Source organism: Canis lupus, chromosome 18, assembly GCF_048164855.1.
Source record: "Canis lupus baileyi chromosome 18, mCanLup2.hap1, whole genome shotgun sequence".
Taxonomy (NCBI): domain Eukaryota; kingdom Metazoa; phylum Chordata; class Mammalia; order Carnivora; family Canidae; genus Canis; species Canis lupus.
The window spans coordinates 43,960,430-43,985,923 of NC_132855.1; the positions used below are offsets into that span (position 1 = coordinate 43,960,430).

General features: G+C 41.0%; 1 protein-coding gene across 1 annotated transcript; it reads right to left on the reverse strand.

Moving 5' to 3' along the window:
- Positions 1 to 21,088: 21,088 nt before the first annotated feature.
- On the reverse strand, positions 21,089 to 25,494 carry FZD1 (frizzled class receptor 1). Its single transcript, XM_072784244.1, has one exon. It carries the CDS (start codon positions 24,920 to 24,922, stop codon positions 22,967 to 22,969), a length of 1,956 nt encoding a protein of 651 aa, XP_072640345.1. The 5' UTR covers positions 24,923 to 25,494; the 3' UTR covers positions 21,089 to 22,966.

The window sequence follows — 25,494 nt, forward strand, 5'->3', positions numbered from 1 at the left end:
GGCCCATTCTCTCAGAATTTTGCCACTTCATCCCTGGGAGAACAGTATCCCTGGGCAGATGATTAAAAAAACAAACAAACAAAGCCGTTTATTGTTTGTTGGTTAGTGTATGACCTCCTGCCCTGAGGACATTTGCATTTTAATAGAGAATAGAGAGCGAATAAACAAAGAATAGCAAACTAGTGGTTGGGCTGTAAACAGGCTCCTGGTAGGTGGGGGCGGGGGATGCATCTGACTTCAGCTCCCACCCCTTTGTTCTTTTGCCTCTAGGTCAACAGTTCCCTTGGAAGCATCCTGCCTCCCATGATCCTCGATCCCGGCAGTCCTGGTCAAGCCTGGGCCCAGGAGGCAAGGACTACAGCACCCTTGGCAACTGTTCTTCCCCACAATCAGATGGGACTCAGCATGAACCGCTATGGTATCTTCTCTTACTCAGGGGTGCTCACTCCTGTGCTCCTCCATTTTTCCCCAGTCTCCCTGGATGTCAGCCTCCCTGCCTTCCAATGATGGCAGCTAAGATTTATTGGCCACTTGCTATGTGTCAAGTTCTACTGTATGTGCTTTACATGTTCGAACTCATGCAATCCTCACCACCCTGTGACACTGAAATTATATATCAGAATGGAATATCCAGCTGAATATCAATCCTGGATACAGGTACAATTAATATCCCCTTTTTATTTTTTAAATTTATTTTTTTAAGTATTTTATTTATTTATTTGACAAAGAGAGCAAAAGCAGGGGGAGTGGGAGAGAGAGAGAAGCAGACTCCCTGCTGAGCAGGAAGACCAATGCGGTGCTTGATCCCAGGACCCTCGGATCATGACCTGAGCCAAAGGCAGATGCCCAGCTGACTGAGCCACCCAGGCTCCCCATAATATCTCCATTTTAAAGATGAAGAAATATTATCTTATTAAACAACTATTTTTATATGGCATATAGCTTCTACTATATACCAGTCACTGATATAGGCTCTAGGGATACTCCTGTGAACAGAACATAAAAATGCAGCCCTCAGAAATCTTCCAATACTGCGAAGGTTAATAAAGATAACTTTTATCAGGGACCTTAAATCAGACAAAACAGCTACCTCCTCTGCCAGGCCTCCCCTTTTGCAGGTGATAGCTGCATATCAACTTTGGTAGAGTGATCAGACTTACAGTTGGCAGACTGGTGGCCCACCTTCTCTCTACAAGGCATCAACTACCACAGCTTTATTTGCACCACTGTGGGTTCTGAGGAGCCAAGTTGCTAAATCTCATCCATCTCATAAAGGCAGCTGTTCAAGGAAGTGGGCCAGGACAGTGCAGAAGACTGCATAGTTCTATGGGAACCGGCCCTACGGACAGAGGAGTGTTCAATTTCTGACACGGAAACTTTTTAGAAGTTATATAGTCACTTAGAGCTTAAAAAAAAAAAGTATGCTTTGCTTTGCTTTGCACTGGAAACTTCTAGCTACATGTTAGAATTCACTAAAGACAAAACCTCAACTTAGTTAAAAAAAAAAAAGGAGTCAACTTCTCTTTGTGAATATGGAACAAAGTAAATTAGGATCTTGATCTCAAGGGTACTCTACTTATAAAGAAGTTTTCTACCATTAGCATCTTGACAGGACTTATTTGACTTATTTGGCCAGCTGTGATGAGAAGCATTGTGTTTCTAAACTTGACCCCCAGGCTTTTTTTTTTTTTTAAGATTTATTTATTTATTCATGAGAGACACACAGAGAGGGGTAGAGACATAGGCAGAGGGAGAACTAGGCTCCTCGCAGGGAGCCCCATGTGGGACTCAGTTCCCCGGATCCTGGGATCACAAACTGAGCTGAAGGCAGCGCTCAACCCCTGAAACACCCAGGCGTCCTGTCCCCCAGGCTTTTAACATAAAAATGTCCCTTTGGACCTCAAAAGCCTACTATCCCAGAGAGAAGACACAGCTGAGAGTAAAATCCAATAACGAAAGTGGGGCCTACCATAACTGCTGGGACAGTGTGACAATGGTAAACAAGGTGGGCGCTCTGGGGTTACCAGTGAATGATGACAATTTGCAGACAATTTTCTAGAATACAATGCAGGGTTGGAGGTGGTAGTAAGGTCACCATAACAATGCAAACATGCTTCCATCTTTGCCCTGTCACTATTGTGAGACCTTATTCCTCTTTCTTCATTTAGATATGTAAGGTACATAATTTTATACATTTTTCTGATTTAAAAAAAAAACATGCTTAGGATAAAACTGCAAACATTACAAAACTAACAGAGTTGGAAAGGACCATTCCTCATAGTGTGACTATACTTTCCAATTTGTCCAGGACAGTCTTATTTTACATTTGTTGTCTTAATAGCAGCACACCCTTCATTCTCAAAATCATTCCTGTTGGGATGACAAATTGCATGTCACCCTATTCATAACCTGCACCCTGGACTTCACTATGGTTACTTCTTTATTTCTTTTATTATTATTATTATTATTATTATTATTATTAAGAGAGAGAGAGAGAGAGTATGCACCCGTAAGTGTGGGGGAAGGGCAGAGGGAGAGGGAGTGGGAAAATACTAAGCAGGCTCCATGCTCAGTGTGGAGCTGAGGTGGGGCTCTATCTCACAACCCTGAGATCACAACCTGAGCCAAAATCAAAAGTCAGACACCCAACTAATCTTTCACCATACTGGGAGGATTTGACTCTCTGCCTAGGTGAGCTATTTCCCAGGAGGTAGCTTGGTCCTCACTAAGACAGAATTCTGGGGGTGCCTGGGTGGTGCAGTTGGCTGGGTAACCAACTACTGTTACCCACTCAGGTTATGATTTTGGGGTCCTAGGATTGAGCCCTGAGTTGGGCTCTGTACTTAGTGCAGAGTCTCTCTCCCTCCTCTGCCCTGCCCCCTCAAACAAATAAATAAATGAACCTTAAAAAAAAAAAAAAGACAATTCCGTCTCTGCTATGCCAGCATATTTGAGTCACAATGTGATCTCATTTGCCACATGCAATCATGTCTTAATCTATTTATATCCTTGGTCCTCATTCTCTTTACCTTCTGCCTCATTTTTTCCCTCTGTCTTCAACATTTTCTTGACAGTTTTCCAATCCCTAGGCATTTTATTAGTATAACGTTTGTTCATTTTCTTAATTCTATTTTTTTATGGTAGTGGAAGAAAGTAGGGGAAAAAATGTTTCTTGTGTGGACTAATATCTCTTTTCAATAGGACCATGTCATAGCACAAACTCAGTGCCTTGTACATTGAATCTTTAATAACTGCTGTTCTGACTCAGAAAACAAAGCTCAAGATTTATAATAAATCCTTCATGTTATTAACTTTTTGACAGAACATAAATATAGACTTTAAGATATTATAAAAATCTTGGGTGGATTCAGGAATTTAGACCTGTGGGGGCTTTTTTCATGGCATTCAATAGATAACCTTTCCCTAAAAGGAAAGAAAGCAGACAGGAACAGGATTTTTTTGTCTCTTCAGCATCTGCTAACAGAAAACCTACTTTTCATTAGGGCTGCTAATGTGAATGTATGAGAGGAGCAAACCATATTTGAATAACTTCAGTTTGAGTTGCTTTCCACTTTCATTTTTTTTCTGCCCTAGTGTTCCAGAAGTTTCTCTTGTCAGCCAGTAGCTGGCTGTTGCATCATGATAATATATTCAAACATAAGGATTTGGTGTAAGGTCAACAGAAAGGCTCTCTCAGACCTGGAGGGAGCTCACCCAGCCTGCTCACATTCCTGTACACTACAGCTCTTTATTTCCTAAGACCTGGGCTTAGTTTGCCAAATGGGACAAGTTAAGATCATTTTAAGCAGCCTTAAATTGCAATGCAGCATTTTGTATGAAGGAAGAGAAATTCCTTGCTAATTAGGAATATTTACATCATGGGGATGTCTTGCAGAGTGGAATTTTTAAAAACCAAATTATACTGAGTTCTCACCATAACACTCTCTTTAGACTTCCCACTGTGGGACCTCCTCTGGGGTGTGATGGCTTCTAATAAGATCCCTTTAATGCTTCAGGAATAAAAACCCTTGAATAGTTCCTAAGATGCCCCCATTGGTTCAGCCTTTCAGCTTAGAGTTTTGTAGAGGGTTTAGGGACAACAAATAAAAATAAACCTCAGAATTATTATATTCCAAACTAAAATTTTGTTTACTAATAAATTACTAGATCCGTTATTTTAAAAGGTCTTAAATTTTGCCAAATGTAGTCATTATTTGATTAGTTTATGGTAAACCTGAAATAGTCCTATCGGAGAAATAATTTGATCTACTGACTACCTCAACCTTACCTGAAACTATGTCACTTGCTATGAGATTATTACACCCTCTCTTTTTATTTATTTATTTTTTATACAATTTTTAAAAGATTTTTTATTTATTCATGAGAGACACAGAGAGAGAGAGAGGGAGGCAGACACAGGCAGAGGGAGAAGCAGGCTCCTTGCAGGAAGCCTGACGTAGGACTCGATCCCAGGACTCCAGGATCACACCCTGGGCCAACGGCAGGCACTAAACCGCTGAGCCACCCAGGCATCCCCATCCTCTCTTTTAAGTGACTGACCCAGTCAAGGAACCACATGAAAGAATATAGTATTTATACATACGATATAATTGATCTAAAGTAGATTTGACTCAAATGAAATTTCAGCCAGGCAATAAGTTAAGCTGTTGGGATACTTAATAAAGCAGAGACTATAGACTGGTAAGGAAAAGAGGTAACTGGACAAACTATTGCATAAAATGTGTAAACTTTAAGATAACAAATGTACGGGAGGTTACAGGAGTGCATAGTGAGGACACGTAACTGGTAATTCTGTGTCTGTCAGGGTCAGGGAGACATATCAGGCACAGAACACATATTAAATGATGGCATAGTTTTCCACACCTATTGAAAGCTTTGGTGGGGGTGGGGGAGAGATAAATGTGATCTTTTAGAATCTTGATTTAGAAGAACAAAAATTTACCAATAAATAAATAGATGTACTGGATATATTTTCCTTTGGCACTTAATACATAATTATATTAAAAAGACAAATGCACGTATGCCACATTATCCCCCCATATACAGATGACATCAAGCTGGTTGATAGAGTGGATATGACAGGTGACAGAATTAAAACTGAAATTTATCATTGTAGCCTGACAAGATGAATCCTTTTTTTTTTTTTTTTTTCCTGCAGGGAGCAAAATGATATTCATCAGGGATACAGATAAAGGCTTAGATTTAGATTAGAAAGTAGAAGCTGAGGAAAACTTGGTTTGCAGAGCAGGTGGGCATTTTGTACACCAATAGACTAAAATATAAAGAAACATATTTTCATTCTGGGAGTCACTTATCAAGACAGACCGTAACAACTGACCTGTATTCACGGGAGGGTGGGAAGTCAGGAGTGATTGATGAAATCGATTTGACACAACCACCCTTTCTTGAGTACCTGCTTTGTGCCAGGCCTGAGAATATGAAAATGAAGACACTTCCCTCCTGTGAAACCAATCACTGTCCACTGGGGAAGGCTGACACATAAATGAATCATGGTGATAGATTCTATACGATGGTTACCTAAAAAGTGCTATGGGAACACAGAGAGGAAAATTAATTCTATCAGGGGGGATGAAGGACCTACTAAGAAAAAAAAATGTAAGTCTGACCTGGAAGACTGGAGTTTGAATTTCCTCTGTGGCAACAGAGGGCAGGGGAAGCAGGGTGTAAATAAGGACTTGGCTGGCAGGAGGAAATGAGAGGCTAATTTTAGCTCTTCTATCATCTAGAATTAGTCAGCAATGACAAGGCTGTACCAAGATTCAGGATCTTCTTGAGATTGGAGGGATGGTGCAGAGAATAGATAGTGACTCTACAACAATCAGTAAAAGATTCTAAATTGTGTTTATTCCTATAAGCATTATGGATTTTACAGTTTATCACTTTATACTTTTGCTCCTAGGAAGCTCAGAGACAAAAGTTTAACCCACCTCTGGTGAATGTGCAAGCCTTATAATACACCTGTTGCATATTACAAGTTACCTTAGCTGTATTCTACTTGCTTAATACAGTAAGTTCTATTACTGAATAGTAATATTTTATGTTTTTCTACATTTATGTTATACTACATATTTTGATAAGCCATATGCATCCTTTTTTATTAATCTATTAGGTAGATATAGCTTAAAATAGGTAAGCTATGAACTAATTCTAGAGTCACTTTTCTTTTTCAGTTTACTTAGAGGTATGAAAGCCATTATGAATTTCCTTTTTCACCATTGAAATGTTTCAAAATATTGAGAAACAAAATGCAATCAAAACCACAGTGAGATACCATATCACACTCCTTAAAATGGCTACAATAAAAAAGACAGTAACAAGTGTTGGTGAGGATGTGGGGAAATTAGAACCCTCAAACACTGTTGATGGGCATGCAAAATGGTGAAGCCACTTTGGAAAACTAGCAGTTTCTCAACAAATTAAGCATAGAGTTAGAGTTACTATAAAATCCAGCACCAACTTTTAAGTGTAGATACAAGAAGAGAATTGAAAACCTATGCCCACACAATTGGCCAGGATGAGGAGAAAGGGGAATCCTTGTGCACTCTTGGTGGGGAGTGCAAACTGCTGCAGCCACTCTGGAAAACAGTGTGGAAGTTCCTCAAAAGTCAAAAATAAAACTCTCTACCATCCAGCAATTGTACTACTAGATATTTACCCAAAGGATACAAAATACAGATTTGAAGGGGTACATGCATCCAGATGTTTATAGTAGCATTATCTACAATAGCCAAATTATGGAAACAGCCCAAACGTCCATCAACAGATGAATGCATAAAGAAGATGTGGTATACATATACATATACATATATTTCTCAGCCGTAAAAAAAGAATAAAATCTTACCATTTGCAGTGATGTGGATGGAGCTTAGAGAGAATTAGCTAAGCAAAATAAGTCAGTCAGAGAAAGATAAATACTATATGATTTCACTCATATGTGGACTTTGAGAAACAAAACAAACAAGTATAGGGGAAAAAAAAGAGGGAGAGAGGCAAACCCAGAAATAAACTCTTAACTATAGAGAACAGACTGATAGTTATCAGACGGTAGGTGGAGGGGATGTGAGAAACAGGGGATAGAAACTAAGAAGTGCACTTGTGATGAACACAGGGTGGTGTATGGAAGTGTTGAATCACTATATTGTGCACTTGAAACTTATTAGTTTATTAACTAATTAACTAATTAGTTTATTAACTTATTAATATTTTACACTGTATGTTAATGAATTTTTTCATTTTTAAAATTTAAATTTAATAAATTGGGCAGCCCCGGTGGCTCAGTGGTTTAGCGCCGCCTTCAGCCCAGGGCCTGATCCTGGAGACCCGGGATCGAGTCCTACATCAGGCTCCCTGAATGGAGCCTGCTTCTCCTTCTGCCTGTGTCTCTGCCTCTCTCTCTTTCTGTGTGTCTCTCATGAATAAAAAAATGAAATCTTTAAAAAATAAATAAATTCAATAAATTAACATGTAGTGTATTATTAGTTTCAGAAGTAGAGTTCAGTGATTAAACTAACTGGAATTTAAATAAAAACCTAAAAGAAAAAAAAAACATATACTTACACAAAAACTTGTACACAAATGTTCATAGCAGCATTATTCATAATAGCCCGAAGTATCCATTAACTGATAAATAGATAAGCAAAATGTGGTATATCTATACAGTAGGCTATTACTTAACTAAGATAAAGAGTGAAATACTGATACATGCTAAAACACGGACGAACTTGGAAATCATTATGCTAGCTGAAAGAAGTCGACACAAAAGCAATGTGACTGATTTCATTTATATGAAATAGGATACGCCAATCTATACCAACAGAAGGTAGGTTAGTAGTTGTTAAGGGAATGGGGGCAGGGAGAGGGATGAGGTGTGTCTGCTAACAGGTCAGGGTTTCTTTTCAAAGATTTTATTTATTTATTTATTTATTTATTTATTTATTTATTTATTTATTGGGGGGGGCAGAGAGGGAGCATGAGTGTAGAGGGAGGAGAAGTAGATTCCCCGCTGAGCAGGGAGCCCAACATGGGGCTCCATCCCAGAACCCTGAGAACATGACCTGAGTTGAAGTCAGACACTTAACTGAGTCACCCAGGGGCCCCAGGGTTGCTTTTTAGAGTGATAAAATACTCTAGAATTAGGTAAGGTTGTATAACTTTGTGAAATAGCAAAACCCACTAAACTTTCCACTTTTTAAAAGGGAGAATCTGGGACGCCTTGGTGGCTCAGTGGTTGAGCATCTGCCTTTGGCTCAGGGTGTGATTCCGGGATCCTGGAATTGAGTTCCCTATCAGGCTCCCTGCAGGAGCCTGCTTCTCCCTTTGCCTATGTCTCTGCCTCTCTCTCTCTCTCTCTCTCTCTCTCTCTCTGTGTGTCTCTGTCTCTCTCTGTCTCTCATGCTCAAGATAAATAAAAATCTTAAATAAAATAAAAGAGAGAATTTCATGATATGTAAACTATATCTCAATGAAAAAAATAATGAAAGAATTAGTTGGGCAGGTAGAATGTGTGGGAGATCGATTAATTTTATTTTCCTGCAAAAGACTTTGCTTGATGATCACTTCAAACATCTCTAGTTAATTCAGATACTTTCTGTTTAACCTTCTTTAATAACTTCATTAAAAAATCATTTTACTCAACCTTGAAATTTATACAATTTGTTATTTGGAAGAAATGGCTGCTTAATGAATTTTTTCTTATTAATTATAAACTGTCTTTTGAACTAAGTATTAAGACTATTAATAGGTAATTAATTAGATCTAATAAATATTTTGAAATTTAAAATCCATCTTCATTTAGACTATAAAAATATTTCAATAATAAAATTATCAAATACTGTTTTTCGTATTCCTTAGTGAGACACCAACATGACATTCGCCATACCTGGAGGAGGTATTTCTTCTAAGCATATTCCCAGCACAGAGGAAAAAAGGCTGCTTGAAACTTTCCAAGCTCCAGTAAGGTCTATGGAATAAAATTTCTTCATTCTAAAAAGATGTGACCATCCTCTCCCCTGTACTATAATTATTCTTTCCTATGAAGGAAGTTCTTAACATGTTTAAAACAACATGAGTTTAGATATCTTAGGCTTGGGTTTGTTTCCTTAATCTTGTAAAATCAGTTGGGATATAGTTTAGCCATGTCTTACTCACATTTCTCAGTTACCTGGGTTAATTGATGTGAACAACAATGGTGCTTTGAAGCACTCAGGTACAACAGTGGAAATGATCACATTTCTTAGTTAATGAATGAATTTCTCTTTCATAAAGCTTTGTTTATGCAAATAAATAGAGTATTACCTTGATTAGTGAATTCCCTGGGAAGTAAGGGCCTTCTAAGAAGTCAGTTGTGTTAAAAACCTAAACAAACAAAATCAGAATGGATGGGAAAGTGAGTGGCCTGAGAAGCTTGCGAGCTCAGCTTCTGCCAATGGCTGATCCCTTGGAAGGGAATAGGCCCAGCCTGGGAGAAACCAATAGCCTTTTGAAGTCCCACCACTGCCTGCCCATCAAGCCTCTGCCTGCTGTTCTGCCTCCCTCTATGTTGCTGTCACAAGCCATTTCTAAGGAAGTGACAATCTATACCCTTTTTCTTCCCTACCTAGTGATTGGTGAACTGATTAGATTCTGAAAGTCTTTTTCTTCTTCTTTTTTTTTAAGATTTTATTTACTTATTCATGAAAGACACAGACAGAGAGAGGCAGAGACATAGGCAGAGGGAGAAGCCGACTCCCAGAGGGGAAACTGATGTGGGACTCATCCCCAGGATGCTGGGATCATGCCCTGAGCCAAAGGCAGTTGCTCAACCACTGAGCCACCTAGGCGGCTCAGATTCTAAAAGTCTTTAGTTAGTCTTCTAACTAAAGGAATAAATCTAAGGTAACGTCTAGTTATGACCTTAACTCCCTACCCTTTAATTAAGGAGTAAAATTAAAAGAATTTGAGACCCGGGCAAACCACTCAATGGTCTTGAAGAGAGGCCTGTTGGGCATACCAGCCTGGCCCCTGGCTATTCCTGAATTGGATCTCTGAGGACAAAGACTAATGCAGGCAAGACAGGTCTGCTTCCTTCTGAGAGTCCTAAAAAGATAGTTCTCATGGTTGGGTTTTTGTTTTTAATTTTACTTATTTACTAATTAGAGAGAGAGAGCAAAGAGCACAAGCAGGAGGTGGGGCAGGCAGAAGGAGGGAGAGAAACAGAGTCCCCACTGAGCAGAGAACCTGATGCAGGGCTCCATCCCAGGACCCTGAGAACATGATCTGAGCTGAAGGCAGACACTTAACCAACTGAGCCTCCCAGGCATCCCTACTAGTTCTTGTAGCTTTGGGGTCCAGATTCTAATGAAGTTTCCGAACATCTTCATAAGAGAGGTGCAAGTGGGAGGAATGGCTAAGGGCTTGCCTTGAAATTGTATTTGCCAAACACTTCGTAAAGTTTGAGGAACGTGATTTGTCCCTATCAAAAACTAGGGGAGAGGCTGGTGGAGCAGAGGGTCCTATTGCCATTACCTCTCCTGTGTGTCTTGTCACCAGTTTCATCCAAGATCACCCTGCCCCTACTTGGGTGTCCTAGTGTGTTTCTTCTCTAAGCCATGTCTCTTCCTTGACTGAGCACTATTCGTCCCTTACTCATTTCCTTAGCTTTATTTAGCCTGGTGTTTCAAAAAGCACCTCAAGAGGCGGCTCAGTCTGTTACACATTCCACTCTTGGTTTCAGCTCAGGTCATGATCCCAGGGTCAGGATCTCAGGGTCAAAAGATCCAACAGTATCAGGTTTCAGGCTCAGCAGGGAAGTCTGCTCCAGATACTCTTCTCTCTCTCCCTCTCACTCTGCCCTGCCTTGGACTTGTGCATGGGCATGCACGCTCACTCGCTCTAAAAATAAATAAAGAAAGAAATAAAATCTTTTAAAAAAGCACCTCAAGAACTTTTAGCATCCAAACCACCATAATGAAGGTTCCTGAACACCTCCCTGGCTAACAAAACAATCTCTAAAAGTGAGGCCAGAAATCCTATTTAATAAACTCCTTAAGTGATTCTTAAGTATACTTCATTTTAAAAATTCTTAGCATCCATTGCTACCTCTGATAAGTATTGTATATTTTGAAGATCATCTGCTTTTTTTTAATATGTTATTTATTCATGAGAGGCAGAGAGAGAGGCAGAGACACAACCAGAAGGAGAAGCAGGCTCCATGCAGGAAGCCCGACATGGGACTTGATTCCAAGTCTCCAGAATCACGCCCTGGGCTGAAGGCAGCGCTAAACCACTAAGCCACCGGGTCTGCCCTTATTTTAGTTAAAATTGAATTAGGTTTCATTTTAACTTGCTTTATCTGAGATCTTCAAACATACACTACACTTCTATGTTAATTCAACTTGGTTCTAATGAAGCAAGTATTAAAACACATTTTCTCTATGTTTAAAGCCATTTCTCTACTTATAAAGCATTCAAATGACCCCTGGTCTGTTACTGAACTATCCCCTAGTTGGGGAAAAAAAACTATAGGAAGGATGAATGGTGTAAAATTTTAAAAGAAAATAAAAGATAATAGTATTGGACAACCCATTTACCCTAGAAATTCTACTATATCTCTATACAGTCCCTGAATTTTTTTTTTAAGATTTCATTTACTTATTCATTCATGAGAGACACACACACATACACACACAGAGGCAGACACAGGCATTGGGAGAAGCAGGCTCCATGAAGAAAGCCTGATGTGGGACTCGATCCAGGACTCTGGTATCATGCCCTGAGCCAAAGACAGATGCTGAACCACTGAGCCACGCAGGTGTCCCATGTCCCTGAAAATTTAAGTGCTTGCAAATAATGCATATTTGTGGATACCTATGAACATTTCAAATCCTTCTTCTCACATAGCTGCTGAAAAAGGCATATTTTTTCAGGGAGATTTATATGTATATGGGAGGAAAATGTGCACTTTTAGCCATAACAGTCTGGATAGAAAAAATCTTGCAGTTGGTTTCTAGTGTAGACTAAAAATTACATTTTAGAGAACATTTTTAAAAATGTATTTGTAATGCTAGAGAAATTTCTTCTCCAGAAGTGTCAACATAACATTTTAAACTAGGGCAGGTGTATTCATTACCTGAATTTGTATAAAATGCAACCCAGGCTATTGAGATTTTTCTTTTTCTACAAAACATCTAAATTAAAGATCATGAGAAAAAATAATTCCCTATAAACACGATGGTAACTTCATAAAGAATTAAAATTTGTAATCACAACTAGAAATACAGATTGGATTAATTGGAGATGAGGTTGACTATGTTCACTATTTCTCACATCTAGCTTTTCATCAAAGGGCAAAAATCCACTTAATTAAATGATGTATTTCTCAGGAAAACCATATGCTTATATCACCTATAATAAAAGTGGAGGACTTACATGTGTTCATTTGGGAGATGGTTGACATTGGTCACTCACCATCTCTTTCTGACCTATTTCTGGGACAGACACAAAACATAAATCTAGAGAGATATGTATTGAAACGACACATTGGGTAACATAAAGGGTAGCAAAGGAGAGGCTGTGTAGCAAGGAAGAGGAAGAAAGATGACATCTGAAATATAAAGAAATCTGTAGAGTTAGATGATGACTAGTTTGCAGAGTGCTTAACAGAACATGAGGTAAAGGGAGAGGCGGAATCAATGAGGAATTGGCCATTGACAGAAGCATACTTTGAGAGAATGAAATGGAGAACAGAAGAAATTCAGGAAGCCAGTTTTTAAAAAACAGAATTGTAAAGAATGAGAATGTGGTGGGAATACTTCTAAAAGAAAGATCTTCTAGCCGTTTCCAGCAGCTAAACATAGATGTGGCAGATAGAATAATGGACCCTCAAAGATGTCCACATTCTAATCCTTAGAAGCTTATCCCATATCGATCTAATCATATGAGTCCTTAAAAGCAGAGGACCATTCCCCACGAGAGAGAATCAGACAGTAAGAAAAAAGACTTGACCCAATATTGCTGGCTTTGAAGATGGAGGAAGCGTGCCATGAGCCATGGGGGCAGCCTCTAGAAGCTGGATAAGGCAAGGAAAGGGATTTTCCCTTAGAGCCTCCAGAAAGAAACAGTCATATAACACCTTGATTTTAGCCCAATGAGACCAATGTCAGATTTCTGACCTGTATAACTGTAAGAAAATAAATTTGTACTTTTCAAGTTTCTGGTAATTTGCTACAGTGGCAATAAAAAATCAATACACTAGACCACAGGAATGACCAAAGCACCAAAACGGCTAGCTGCTCTTTTCATATGAGGAAATAATGAAATGACCAATCAACTGCTTTGATATAAGCCCTCAACCCTGTTCAACTTCACACATCAAAATACATTTGGTACGCTTCAGTAGTATCAAAGGAACATTTTCATAAATGCTATTAAGTAAGTTCCCTCTGGCAATATAGTCAACAAGGACAAACATAGGACTCCTGCAATTCTTCAGTTAGTTATCAATCCAGTAGAGGAGCATATTTCTAAAAGGAAGTTAAGAATCTCTTCCTGGTCATAATTTAGAGTGGCCTCAAAGAGCTGTTACCATGTTACCCAAATGTACAACCTACCAATTAGATCCAAGTTGTCAGCAGCCATAAAGAAATTGAATTTGAAATAGTATAAATAAAAAAAGTATAAAGCAGGCATGAATGCATAGAAATGCACTTATGCTTTAAGAGCAATTATCATTAGTTGATTAATATACAGAACATTATTTGTGTCATTCAACCTTAAGGCTGCCCATTAGCTTAATCTTTTATCTGAATAAGTCTTGTAAGACACACTTAGGCTGAAAAGAGGATACAGGAAAAAGTATGTCATTAGTTTGCATTATGCCTTTTCAATTTCCATCAGCGATAATGATGAGTAGTGGAAGGATGAAGAGAAGGGAGAGGGAATTATGGGAGATGAGAGAGGAGAGGAGGGGTGGTAGAGAAGAAGAGGTAGAAGAAGAGAGAGAAAAGAAATATTCAGTGGGGAAAAGAAGACTAAAATCTGTAGGTGACTCTCCAGTGCTAAAAATATCATAACATACTTTATTTCTTTGATCTTCCCAACAGCCGTATGAATTAGTTAAAAAATGCTATTATTATTATCATTTGAGATAAATGGATCTCAGGCTATAAGCTAGTTTGGATTCAAGCCAGGTCTTACAATTCTAACATTCTTTCCAAGATGATATTCAACATCTCTATGTCCAAAAAAACTGACTTGTTTTTAAGGAAGAAGGAAGTAATATTTCTAATCCAGAGCTATGGCCCTATTTGAGTCAAGTTTCCATTCAACTACTCCACTGTACTCACCCTAGTGAGGACTGGCCCCAGGAAATAGTAGTTGAGTTTGGCTTTTTTATACCCTTTCTTTTTCTCCCCCTTCCAATACCAAATGACCCCAAGATGACATAAGGTACCTCCCACTCTAGCTGCTTCTCACATCGACCCCAACTCAATAATGAACAAATTGACAGACAGCTCCTGGGACAACTGTGCCACTCTGTGAGTACTCTCAATCCAGTGACTGCCTGTGAATTTGCCACATTTTGGTCTAGAACATATTCTTAGCTCTCCTACTTCTCTGACCTTCAAACATTTGTGTAAAAGAACATTTTTCCCCTAATCAGCTCTCTTAAACAAGGGCTTTCTTTCTCCTAACCAGGACCCAACCCCATTTAAATGGCACAGTAGATGTGCTAGAGATGGATTTATACTAATTTTAACCAGAGTCTTATAAAAACTAGGAAAAATCCTACATGTATCCAGGAGAACCCAAATATAGTGATAAAGCCGGAAGATGGATGACCAGGAAGACTGTAGAAAGCCACCCACCCCCAGTCTCCTTGAGTCCCTTCAGTGACTGAACATCCTTTTCTAAAAGCAATAGCAGGTTGGGGTAGGGAGGAAGGTGGTGAAAGTAAGGAGCCCTCAAGGTATCTCAGCCTGTTTCTTAAATAGCTCAGTGTGAATGATAGTGAAAACCCCTCACATTTGTACAGAACTTCATTGTTTATAAAAGGGCTTTCACATCTATTATTTCATTAGTGTCTCCATGTATTTACTCATGAAACCCTGTGGGTCAGACTCACCCAAAGTACCTTGACCTGATTAGCACAGTAAACACCGGAACACGGGTTTTCTGGCTCCCAGGCCCAAGTTTTTCCTCTGCACTGTAGCACCTTCCATGATACAAAGAAATGTGTAAAAGAACATGGAGATGTGGGATATGAAGTAGAATAGTACTAGCAGATATCTTTATAAGATTTTTCAATAGACTTGTTTAATGTTATTTATAGATTTCTTCCCACTGAAATTATGATAATAGATTTAAATAATAAAAGGTATTTTATTGTTATGGGTTGAATGTTTGCTTCTCTCAAAATTTGTCTGTTGAAACCCTAATCCCCAGTGTGATCATATTTGGAGGTAGGATGTTGGGGAGATAATGAGGTTTACATTCTGTCATTAGTATGGGACCTTCAAGATGGGTTTAGTGCCCTTACGGGAAGAGAGCTCTTTCCACTCCCATGGGAGCACCACAGCTGGCTGTCTAAACACCAGGAAGCAGGACCAGGAACCGAATCTGCAGGTACCTTGATTCTGAACTTCCTAGGCCCCAGAACTCTGAGTCTATAATATTTTGCTCTAGCAGCACAAGCAGATGAAGACATTGACTACTATGCAATATCATCAAACTATTCATCAGTCTAAAACAAACTTTGTGGGTCAAAAGTAAAGCACATGCTATAGACACAAGTAAATCCATATTTTTCTCAACTCTATTTTATAATTGTAATATTTTACTTAAAAACATATATTTCAGTATTTTTCAGTATTCCTCCAGATTCGAGTTTCTCAACATTGGCACTTTGGATCAGGTAGTTCTTTGTTGTTAGCGGTTGTCCTGTGCACTGTAAGATGTTTAGTAGCCTCTCTGGCCCCTATTCATTAAATACCCATAATAACTCCACACATCCATCTTGACAATAAAAAATGTGTTCAGATATTGTCAAATATCTCCCGGGGGCAAAACTGACCCCTGCTGAGAATCACAACTCTAGAAACCAATGGGTAGGTACCTCCTGAAATAATTGCCTTATCTGCACATCTTTTTTATTCCTTTACAATTTTGATTAAAAGATAGCAAGAATAGTGTGTTTTGTTTCAACAACAAAGGCAGTGAAATGTTATGAGCATTGTAAAACGATGATAGGAATAAATGTATGAGGATGGCGAAAAGGATAAACTCAATATAGAAAGTGTGGACCAACTCGGAGGAGTCTCTATATGAATAGAAATGTCATGACCACGAATTGCATGTTCCACATGCTGCACTCTACAATTCCCAATAATAACCATGGTAGAATTTTAAGTTTATCTACTTCTTTTCCCTTCCTGTAGATACTTTTGTTTGGGAAGAGTATGGGTGTTAAACTTACTTACTTCTGAAGAAAAGTAGGACAATGAAATGAAGTGTTGAGATAGAGCCATTTCGGATAATCCCTACTTGAGTTTGTAAACTCAGTATGATGGACTCTATTATTATACAGGAAAACAAAATAAATATAAACATAAGCAAAAGTCTGACAATTCCTTATAATCTAATAAACTTTAACATCAACTAAAAACAAACAACTCTATTCAAACAACTCTATTCATTTTAGGGATATACTTTGGGGATTTTTTTTTTTTTAAACAGAAATATCCACTTAATCTGATTTCATGAGTAGCAAGAACAAGGTTCAGTGGCCAGTGAGATTCTTGTATCTAATGCCCCATTTCTTCAGGAAGCAGAAGGCAGAATGGCCAAGGTATCAGTGCAGTTTGTTCCTTTATACCTTCACGTCCCACTCAGCTTCTGTTGATTGGTACTCACTGTGAAGGTCAGTTACAAAGGGCTGTGTCCATTGGCTTTTCATCTGGTATTTAAGAAGGCTAAAGCTGCAGTGGAATACTTTTAATGCTGGACCAGTGATCACCACAGAAGCTTTCACTGTATCTTGGGAGCACCCATGCATCAGGGTGACCCATCATCTCAGCTTGTGTAGGACTTTCCTGGTTTTACCATTGGAGGTCCAACATCCCAGGAAACCGTTCAACCCTGGACAAACCTAAACAATGGGTCATCTTATCTGAATTTTGAGTTTTTGACAGAGGTTTATTGAAGTTTAACTTTAAAAAAACATGTTTTCCAAGAGTTGGAAAGGTCAAGAATAGTCTCTACAAAAAAAAAAAAAAAATAGTCTCTAAATCTACTTTGAAGGGAAAAAAATCCTTCTAACAATCAAGTAGCACTTGGCATTTGGAATATGCATTTAACTAGCCTGTATGACTTCCAGGTATTTGCTGCTGTGTTTGTGAAGATGAGCAATTCCAAGGGCAAGAGAACAATCTGTCTCAGAGTGCTTCATTTAAGCAAGGACACGCTGCCAACTTGAAAGGAAATGAAGGCCACACTTTGTCTATGGGGGGATCCTGCAGTTATTCCCCTGCAAATTTAATTCAAACAGGTATTGAGATCTGAAACATGGAGATATCCACAAATTAGAGGATACTTGGTTTTTAAAAAGGAAAGAAAAGAAATCCAGGCCACAGAGAACTATCTCAAAGCAGCAATAGTAGTTCCTTTTCATGTTCATCACTGCATTCCTATGAACATGTTTTGAAAGTCTGTACTGTGAATAAAATTTCTTGAGATCTTCATATGAAAAATGCATATTATAAATTTTAAAACTTAAAGTTATTGTCAAGTCAATTTTATTTAAAAAATAGCATATGTGTGTAAAATGTGCAAAATTAGTGCTATTCCAATACTTGACTTTTAAAATTATTAGTTATACAAATACGCCATTCAACTAGTTTATTGATGATTCCTTTATAAAATGCAGTGTTATTTGAATTATCACTCAAAAATAGACCTCTTTAGAATACCACCATTTTCAAATAAAAGGATTTAGAGAAATCTCTATTGAAAAATATCTTAGTTTTTCAAGCAATTCAAGAATTTACTTGACTTATAAGACTGATAACTCTCAGAATATTTATTATATGTTAATTATAGGATGTGCTTGTAGATTGTATATGAGCCAAATCACTACATGAGAAGATTTCTGTGAGAAATTCTCTTATTTGACCTGTTACTTGGGTCCCAAACCAACTTATAAACAAAAATCTCCAACAGGAGATATATATTTTTTTTAAACAGGAGGTTTTTAAACAGGAACTTGGTTCTGTAATGGGGTAGAGACAGTTGTCACCACAGACCATGATACTACTTAAGAAAATTAGTCTAGAGTCTACCTTTTCGTCACTAGGTTCCAAATAAGCTGTTTTGTTACTATAATTGTTATAGTTTAATGAATTCATTGTCAAAAGCTATGACCAAAGTAAATAGAAATATTTAAGTCCAAAAAGTTTAAGGAAATGGAGTCATGTTTGAAGCTCAACTACTGTTTTTCAAATTCTAAGGGCTATTAGCATATGTCAACAGTTCAAAATATAGGCATCAATCTTAGAAATCACCAAAAAACGCTTTACGGTTTTTTTGTACATACCTTGTAAGACCTCATTTCAAATGTCAGTGCCTTAAAATAAAAGCCTTGAATTTAAGGCTGTATTACGATTCCTTTTTAGTAATGTAACTGGAGAATTCTTATACGTAATCCACATCTCATTTTGGCTCCTACAGATTAATCCTGCAAGACTTTGAAATTACTATATTCTGTGAAGTATTCAATAACAATATCACTAGCGTCCACCTCAAGACAAATGTAATGATCACATTTTGATTCTTATCTCTCAAGCTCCAGTTATACAGAATGTTATAATCAGGAATGTATCAGAGATATCCAGTGTAATACTACTGGTTTCAATTAATTGCATGTACGTTACATAAAATGTGGCTTATAGCCAATTGACATATTAGAAAGCAACGAAGGCAAGAGTAGCTGTAGTTGAACACAAACACACACACCCTGAAAATATGGCATCTTTTAAAAAAAAATATTTTAAAGATTAAAACATGGTATCAGTGAAAGTGATCTGAAGCCACTCAAGTCCTGAAATGGTTTGTGGTTTAGGCAATTCGTTTCTTAATTGGCCACCAACTCTTCACTGTGGTCTCCTTTCCCAGTTAAATGATGGACTTCAGGAATGATTTAACTATAGCAGAAGCCTTCATTGCTCAGTCGAGACAAAAGGACCAGGACTGCAAACCCAGGCTGACGAGTGACTACCCCAGACAAACTGAAAAATCTGGTCCAGCTGTTTTGCATATGTTTGACACTGGCTGGCTCTTAGATTAAAAATATGACTTTCTGCTCCCACAAAGTTTAAGTGAAAAATGGCTTTTTCAAAAAGAGCATCAGAAGGCTTTCATATTCTGTATACATTTTTATACTATAAAAGCTGAATCAAGCACACTGTGAGGGGGAAAATTGACTCCAATTGATAGCTGATTTAAAAAAAAAAAAAAGGCAAACAAAACCATCTGAAAATAGGGTTTGTCATGGAAACAGCATGCTAATGGGACCATATTCTGGATATCTTTATGGTTCTCCAGGAAAGTCTTCTTTTGCCACTAGTATCAAAAGAAACAAAAGAATACACTGGCTTGCTACACAATTCTAAACAAGTTATTTCCTAAAAACAAAGCCTGATGGTGATTCAAAAATGTCTTTTAAGGTGATTTAAATCCAGCACTATAAAACCTTTCTGCATCAAATTTACTTATTATAAGGACACCCACAATAAGAATGCCTTATATTTATTTCGTGGATTGAGATTAATAATCTTTAAAATTTTTTTCCCAGAAATTATGATTGAAACACCTAGAGAGGAGACATGTTTTAATTTGGCCTAAGAATTGTTTTAAAATGTCTACACAATAAAACCTTCTCAGATATCTACTATAATAGATTAATGAAACAAAGGAAAAAAGACCATAAAATTGCATCTTTCTTCTTAAAATTGAATGTTGTATTTTCAATTAAATTTTTTCATTTGCCTTAAAATAAATAATGATAATGACTTAAAAGATAATTAATTGCATTTATAACCATGAAAGTAACTCTATTGTATCAATGGTCTTCATTTTAGTTCCTTGCCATTTTATCACCAAATATTTTCATGGGAAAATTTAATATAAATATTTTTCGTCTGGAATAAGAGACTTGTTTTCCAAAGGTATTTGAGGTTTTTCCATCTGGCATCTTCCATTTCTCATAACCTTATTTCCATATTGTAAAATATATAAACTTTGTACCTCTATTTTATAAAAATTAGTGTGTATATTTATGTATATATGTATATAGAGATAAAATATGGATACATACACATATGTATATATCTATATATACATGCCATACACACATGTATATATATGTACATATATGTATATATGTGTGTGTGTATATATACACATATGTATAAATTCTGACTAAGAGTAGACCAACCAGATAATTTCTCTGGAAAAGGTTCCTTGAACAATATAAAAATGGTGTCTTCCGAAGCAAACAACAGAAACAATCTTATATACCCAACTACTGTTTAAGATGTTTAGAAACACAGTCAGTTAACCATTAATTGATTGCCTATTTATGGTTTCGGAATATCCAAGATTATGAAAAAGACAATACCTCAAAAAAATTGTGACCGAGGTGGTGCCTGATAATTTAAATAAGACTCTGTATTATAAAAAGTCATGTAAATTTACCCCTTAAATGGAAAAAGAAAAAAAGCTTTAATATTAAAATTAGAATTCTCTTTTTAATAATCCTCTTTGAGTAAAGAAATAATTTAGAAACTTCTTTTTTATATTATTACTGTCATGAAAGCAGATGTGTCTAGGAACTTGGCAATGTCAGTCTCAACACTGCAAGTCGGATACTTAAGGGCTGGTCTGAATGTTTAAGAATAGACTTTTTCATTGAATTCCTAAATTTATATACTTTGGGACTGGCTTTGAGACATTATAAAATGCAAAGATAGTTCAGATAGTTCCAGCTCTATTATTTTCAGGCACAAAAACCATATGATTTTGTACAAAACTTTGATTTTTTTATTTGTGAAATTAAAAATATGGTATTTTATATATATAAACTTCTATTCCTCTATAAATATAGATGACTTTGTGATCATGAACAGAATAAATGCATACCAAATCCAAAGACCATTGTCATTTTTAGGGTATGACAGACAGATAAATTTAGGTCCTAAGTACTGGCATTTTGATAAACTCTTAAAATTTAAAACCATACAATCAGGAGGATTGCTATCCTCCTCTTTTGCACAGAGAACTAAAGTGAATATTTTTAAATGGCTTTGAAAGATTTACATTTGACACATTTCTGTAAATCCAAAAAAGAGCACACAGGATTCAATGCAGGAAAACTGCACACTTTCCCTTAACCATGCATGCCCATATTTCGTTTATTTCAGGAGCTAACTCCATCAATTATTCCACTTCCTTTACCTCCTGGAATCTTACAAGGTTTGTTTTTAATGATGTGGATTATTCCTCCCTCAGAATGTATTGCTGAATAATCATCATCACCTTATGCTGAAAGTGTGCCACTGTTACATTTTAAAGTTTCTGATATATGTTTAATTATTATTCGATTAAAAATAAGAAAGGAGCACTTCATTTTGAGAAAGTCCATTACACTGAAGTCTCCTTCAAGTTTTTCTATTCAGCTTTTATCAACGGTCTGCTGTCCTGGTAAGGAAAGCAGCGATCAACTCCTTAACAAAGCTTTCCAGGTGACTTACTGTTTCTTTCTTTTTTTTTTTTTTTTTTACAGAAAGGTAAAACTGAAATGTGGGCTGTCTCAGTGCTATAGGCAGTTTGCCAGGCATCCGTATGCAATTAGAATTAACATTTTATAATCCCCATCTTCAGTCTCTCCCAAACCACACAAAGCTTCATGCCTCTTCCCAAATCTCAGCAACCACATCTTTCCATGACGCTGGCCAAACCCATACCAGGTTTTAGACACTAGAGAATGAAATGAGCTCATCCACCAAAAATTAGACTTGAAAAAGTTTGGCACTGGTTATCCCACTCAACCTCTAAGCAACTTAGGTGGAAGGAGGGAGTGCCTGGGCGTTGGAAGCTGGTGTGGAAGGAGGCTGGGACTGCCACAGCCTGTATCTGTGGGCCTCCTAGAAGCTAAGGGTAAGGTTCTCGACAGAGAAAAATTCAGTTTCGGATAGTCAGAGGGACAAGGCCTTCACAATCTGGGACCTCCTGCTCCTCGAGGGTACGCCTGGGATGGGCAGGGGCCTACCCCCGGTTTTGGAAACTCTGTGGAGCTCTGTAACTAAAGAGTCCTGACCCCAAGCACTGAAGGGAAAGGTGGGGGTGGGGGGAGTAGAAAGAGGAGGAGGCGAGCGACTTGGGCCGCCGGGCCCAGAGGCACCCCACCGCCCGCAGGGAGGGGCGTGCCAGAACAAGGGGGAGCACCGCGAGCTCCGGTTTTATCTCTGCAGTACTTTGAAAAGAGAAAGAAGGAAAAGCCTCAGATGGTTAAACGGGCCCCTAAATAATTAAAATTCGAACAAAACCAAAAAAAGAAAAGAAGAGGAAGAAAAAGAAAAACGCGTGATCGGTCGTCATTTAAATACAAATATACTTACAAAAATCTTACACAGGCTATTTACAATCATAAAAGCACACAGTCCAGGTACCAGAGTGTGAGGACGAGAGAGGCGTCTCTCTGTCCCCCCTGTGGCGGTTGGGCCCTCCAGTCCGTTTGCCCCCCGGGGACGGAAGCTTTTGCAGGAGCCGCGTTGTGAAAAGGAGCCTGCGAAAAGCGAAGGGCTAGCGAGGAAGCCTTGAGTAGCCAGGTCTGGCAAGGTTTCCACGGGGCCAGCGTGTTGGGGGTGGCTGGGACTGGGCTGAGCCCCCGGGGGTCTCAGACGGTGGTCTCTCCCTGTTTGCTGTTGGTAAGCCTGGTATAGAACTTCCTCCAGGAGTTGAGGGTCTTGCCGGACCAGATCCAGAAGCCTGACGTGATGCCCACGATCAGTGTCATAAGGTACTTGATCATGAAGACTGTGAAGTCTGGGCTCATGGGCGGGTGGGGCGGGGCGCCTCCACCCGCCTGGAGGTGGGGGCAGGGGATGGCATAGCTCTTGCAGCTCTGGGCCACCCAGCTGCGCTCCCACTGGTCCCGGAAGGCCTGCTCGTAGAAGTAGCAGGCGATGACGATGGTGGCTGGCACCGTGTAGAGCACGCTGAAGACGCCGATGCGCACCATGAGCTTCTCCAGCTTCTCCGTCTTGGTGCCGTCGTGCTTCATGATGGTGCGAATGCGGAAGAGGGACACGAAGCCGGCCAGCAGGAAGGACGTGCCGATGAACAGGTACACGAAGAGCGGCGCCAGCACGAAGCCGCGCAGCGCGTCCACGTTATTGAGCCCCACGAAGCACACCCCGCTCAGCACGTCGCCGTCCACCTGGCCCAGCGCCAGGATGGTGATGGTCTTGATGGCTGGCACGGCCCAAGCAGCCAGGTGAAAATACTGCGAGTTAGCCTCGATGGCTTCGTGACCCCACTTCATGCCGGCTGCCAGGAACCAGGTGAGCGACAGAATCACCCACCAGATGGAGCTGGCCATGCTAAAGAAGTAGAGCATCATGAAGAGGATGGTGCAGCCCTCCTTCTTGGTGCCCTGCGCCACTGTGCGCGCCCCGTCCTCGGAGAACTTGTCGTTACACACCACACGGTCCTCCAGCAGGAAGCCGGCGATGTAGGCCACGGCCACCGCCGTGTAGCAGCCCGACAGGAAGATGATGGGCCGCTCCGGGTAGCTGAAGCGCCGCATGTCCACCAGGTAGGTGAGCACCGTGAAGAGCGTGGAGGCGCAGCACAGCACCGACCAGATGCCGATCCAGGTGCGCGAGAAGCGCAGTTCCTCGGGCCCAAAGTACATGAGCCCGTACACCTTGGTCGGCTCACACGGCGCGCCGCAGTCTTTCTCCCCCAGGAAGTGGTAGTTGAGGTAGGAGGGCACCTTGAGGGCGCGCGGGCACGAGAACTTGCCCCGCTCCGACGCGCCCGCGCCCCCCGGAAAGCCGCCGCCACGGTGCCCCCCGCCGCCGTGCTGAGGGTTGCTGGTCCAGAACTCCGGCAGCAAGGAGGGCGTCGGGGTGCCCTTGTCCGACGTGTTCTGGCCCACGCACAGCTCGCCCGCGCCGTGCACCGGGAACTTCTCGCACTTGAGCGTGTCAGGCCACTGGAAGCCGAACTTGTTCATGAGCGCCTCGCAGCCCTGGCGCGCGCGCTCGCACAGAGAGCGGCAGGGCGGCAGCGCCTGCTCCAGCACGGTGCACACGGGCGCGTACATGGAGCACAGGAAGAACTTGAGCTCCGCCGAACACTGCACCTTCACCAACGGGTAGAACTGGTGCACCTCGAGGCCCGCGTCCTCCTGGTTGGTGTGGCCCAAAAGGTTGGGCATGATGGTCTGGTTGTACGCGATGTCCGTGCACAGCGGGATGGAGATGGGCTGGCAGTAGCCGTGGTCCGGGATGGAGATGCCCCTCTCGCCATTGTACTGTTGCCCGCTCTGCTGCTGCTGAGGCGCCGGCGGCGGGGGCTGCTGCCCCGGCCCGGGGCCCTGGCCCGGCCCCTGGGCCCCCGCCTGCCCCCGGACCCCCGGCAGCAGCGGAGCCTCCAGCAGCCAAAGCAGTAGCAGCAGCCGGCGCGCCAAGCGTCCGGAGTCAGCTCGCGGGCGGCGGCGGCGGCGGCTGCCCGCGTCCCCGCTCGGCTCCGCGCCGGGTCCCGCCGGGAGCGCCCCAGCGCAAAGTTCCCAGCTCGCGCGGCCGCCGGCGGCCCGGGACTTCTTAGGCGCCTCCTCTTCAGCCATACTTTCTCGGCTCCGTCCTCGGCGCCGCTCGGCGCGGGCTGGCAGTGGCGCAGCGGGCGGCGGCCCCCCCAGCGGCCGGGGAGATCTCCTCCGCGCCGGTGCCCTCCGTCGAGCCCAAGCCGCGCTCCGCCCGCTGCCCCGGCTCCCGCTCCGCGTCCCGCAGCCGCCGCCGCCGCGGAAACTTGCGATTCATGAAGCGTGGGCGGCGGGGAGAGCCCGGGTGGCTCCGGCGCGCCGGGGTCGCGTCCCGCCTTCCCGGCCCTTGGCGTTGCGGGTTCCCGGCTGGCGGCGCAGCGCTAGTGGCCGCGGCCCCGTGGAGCGCGCAACTCTCCGCAGCCCAGCGGCCTCGACTCCCCCCTGCGCCTCCGCCTCCTTCTCCGCCGCCGCCGCCTGACCATTTGTGTCAATCCCTCAACTCGCTCGCTCTCCTCTCTCGCGCGCGCCCTCGGACCGGTTTCCAGGCGCCCCGCAGTCTGTCTTTCACCAGGAGGGAGGAGCCTTGAAACCGACGCAGACCTGGAGGCTCAGGGACCGTCGCCCAATCGCAGCACTGGCTTCCCGGCGCAAAGGGC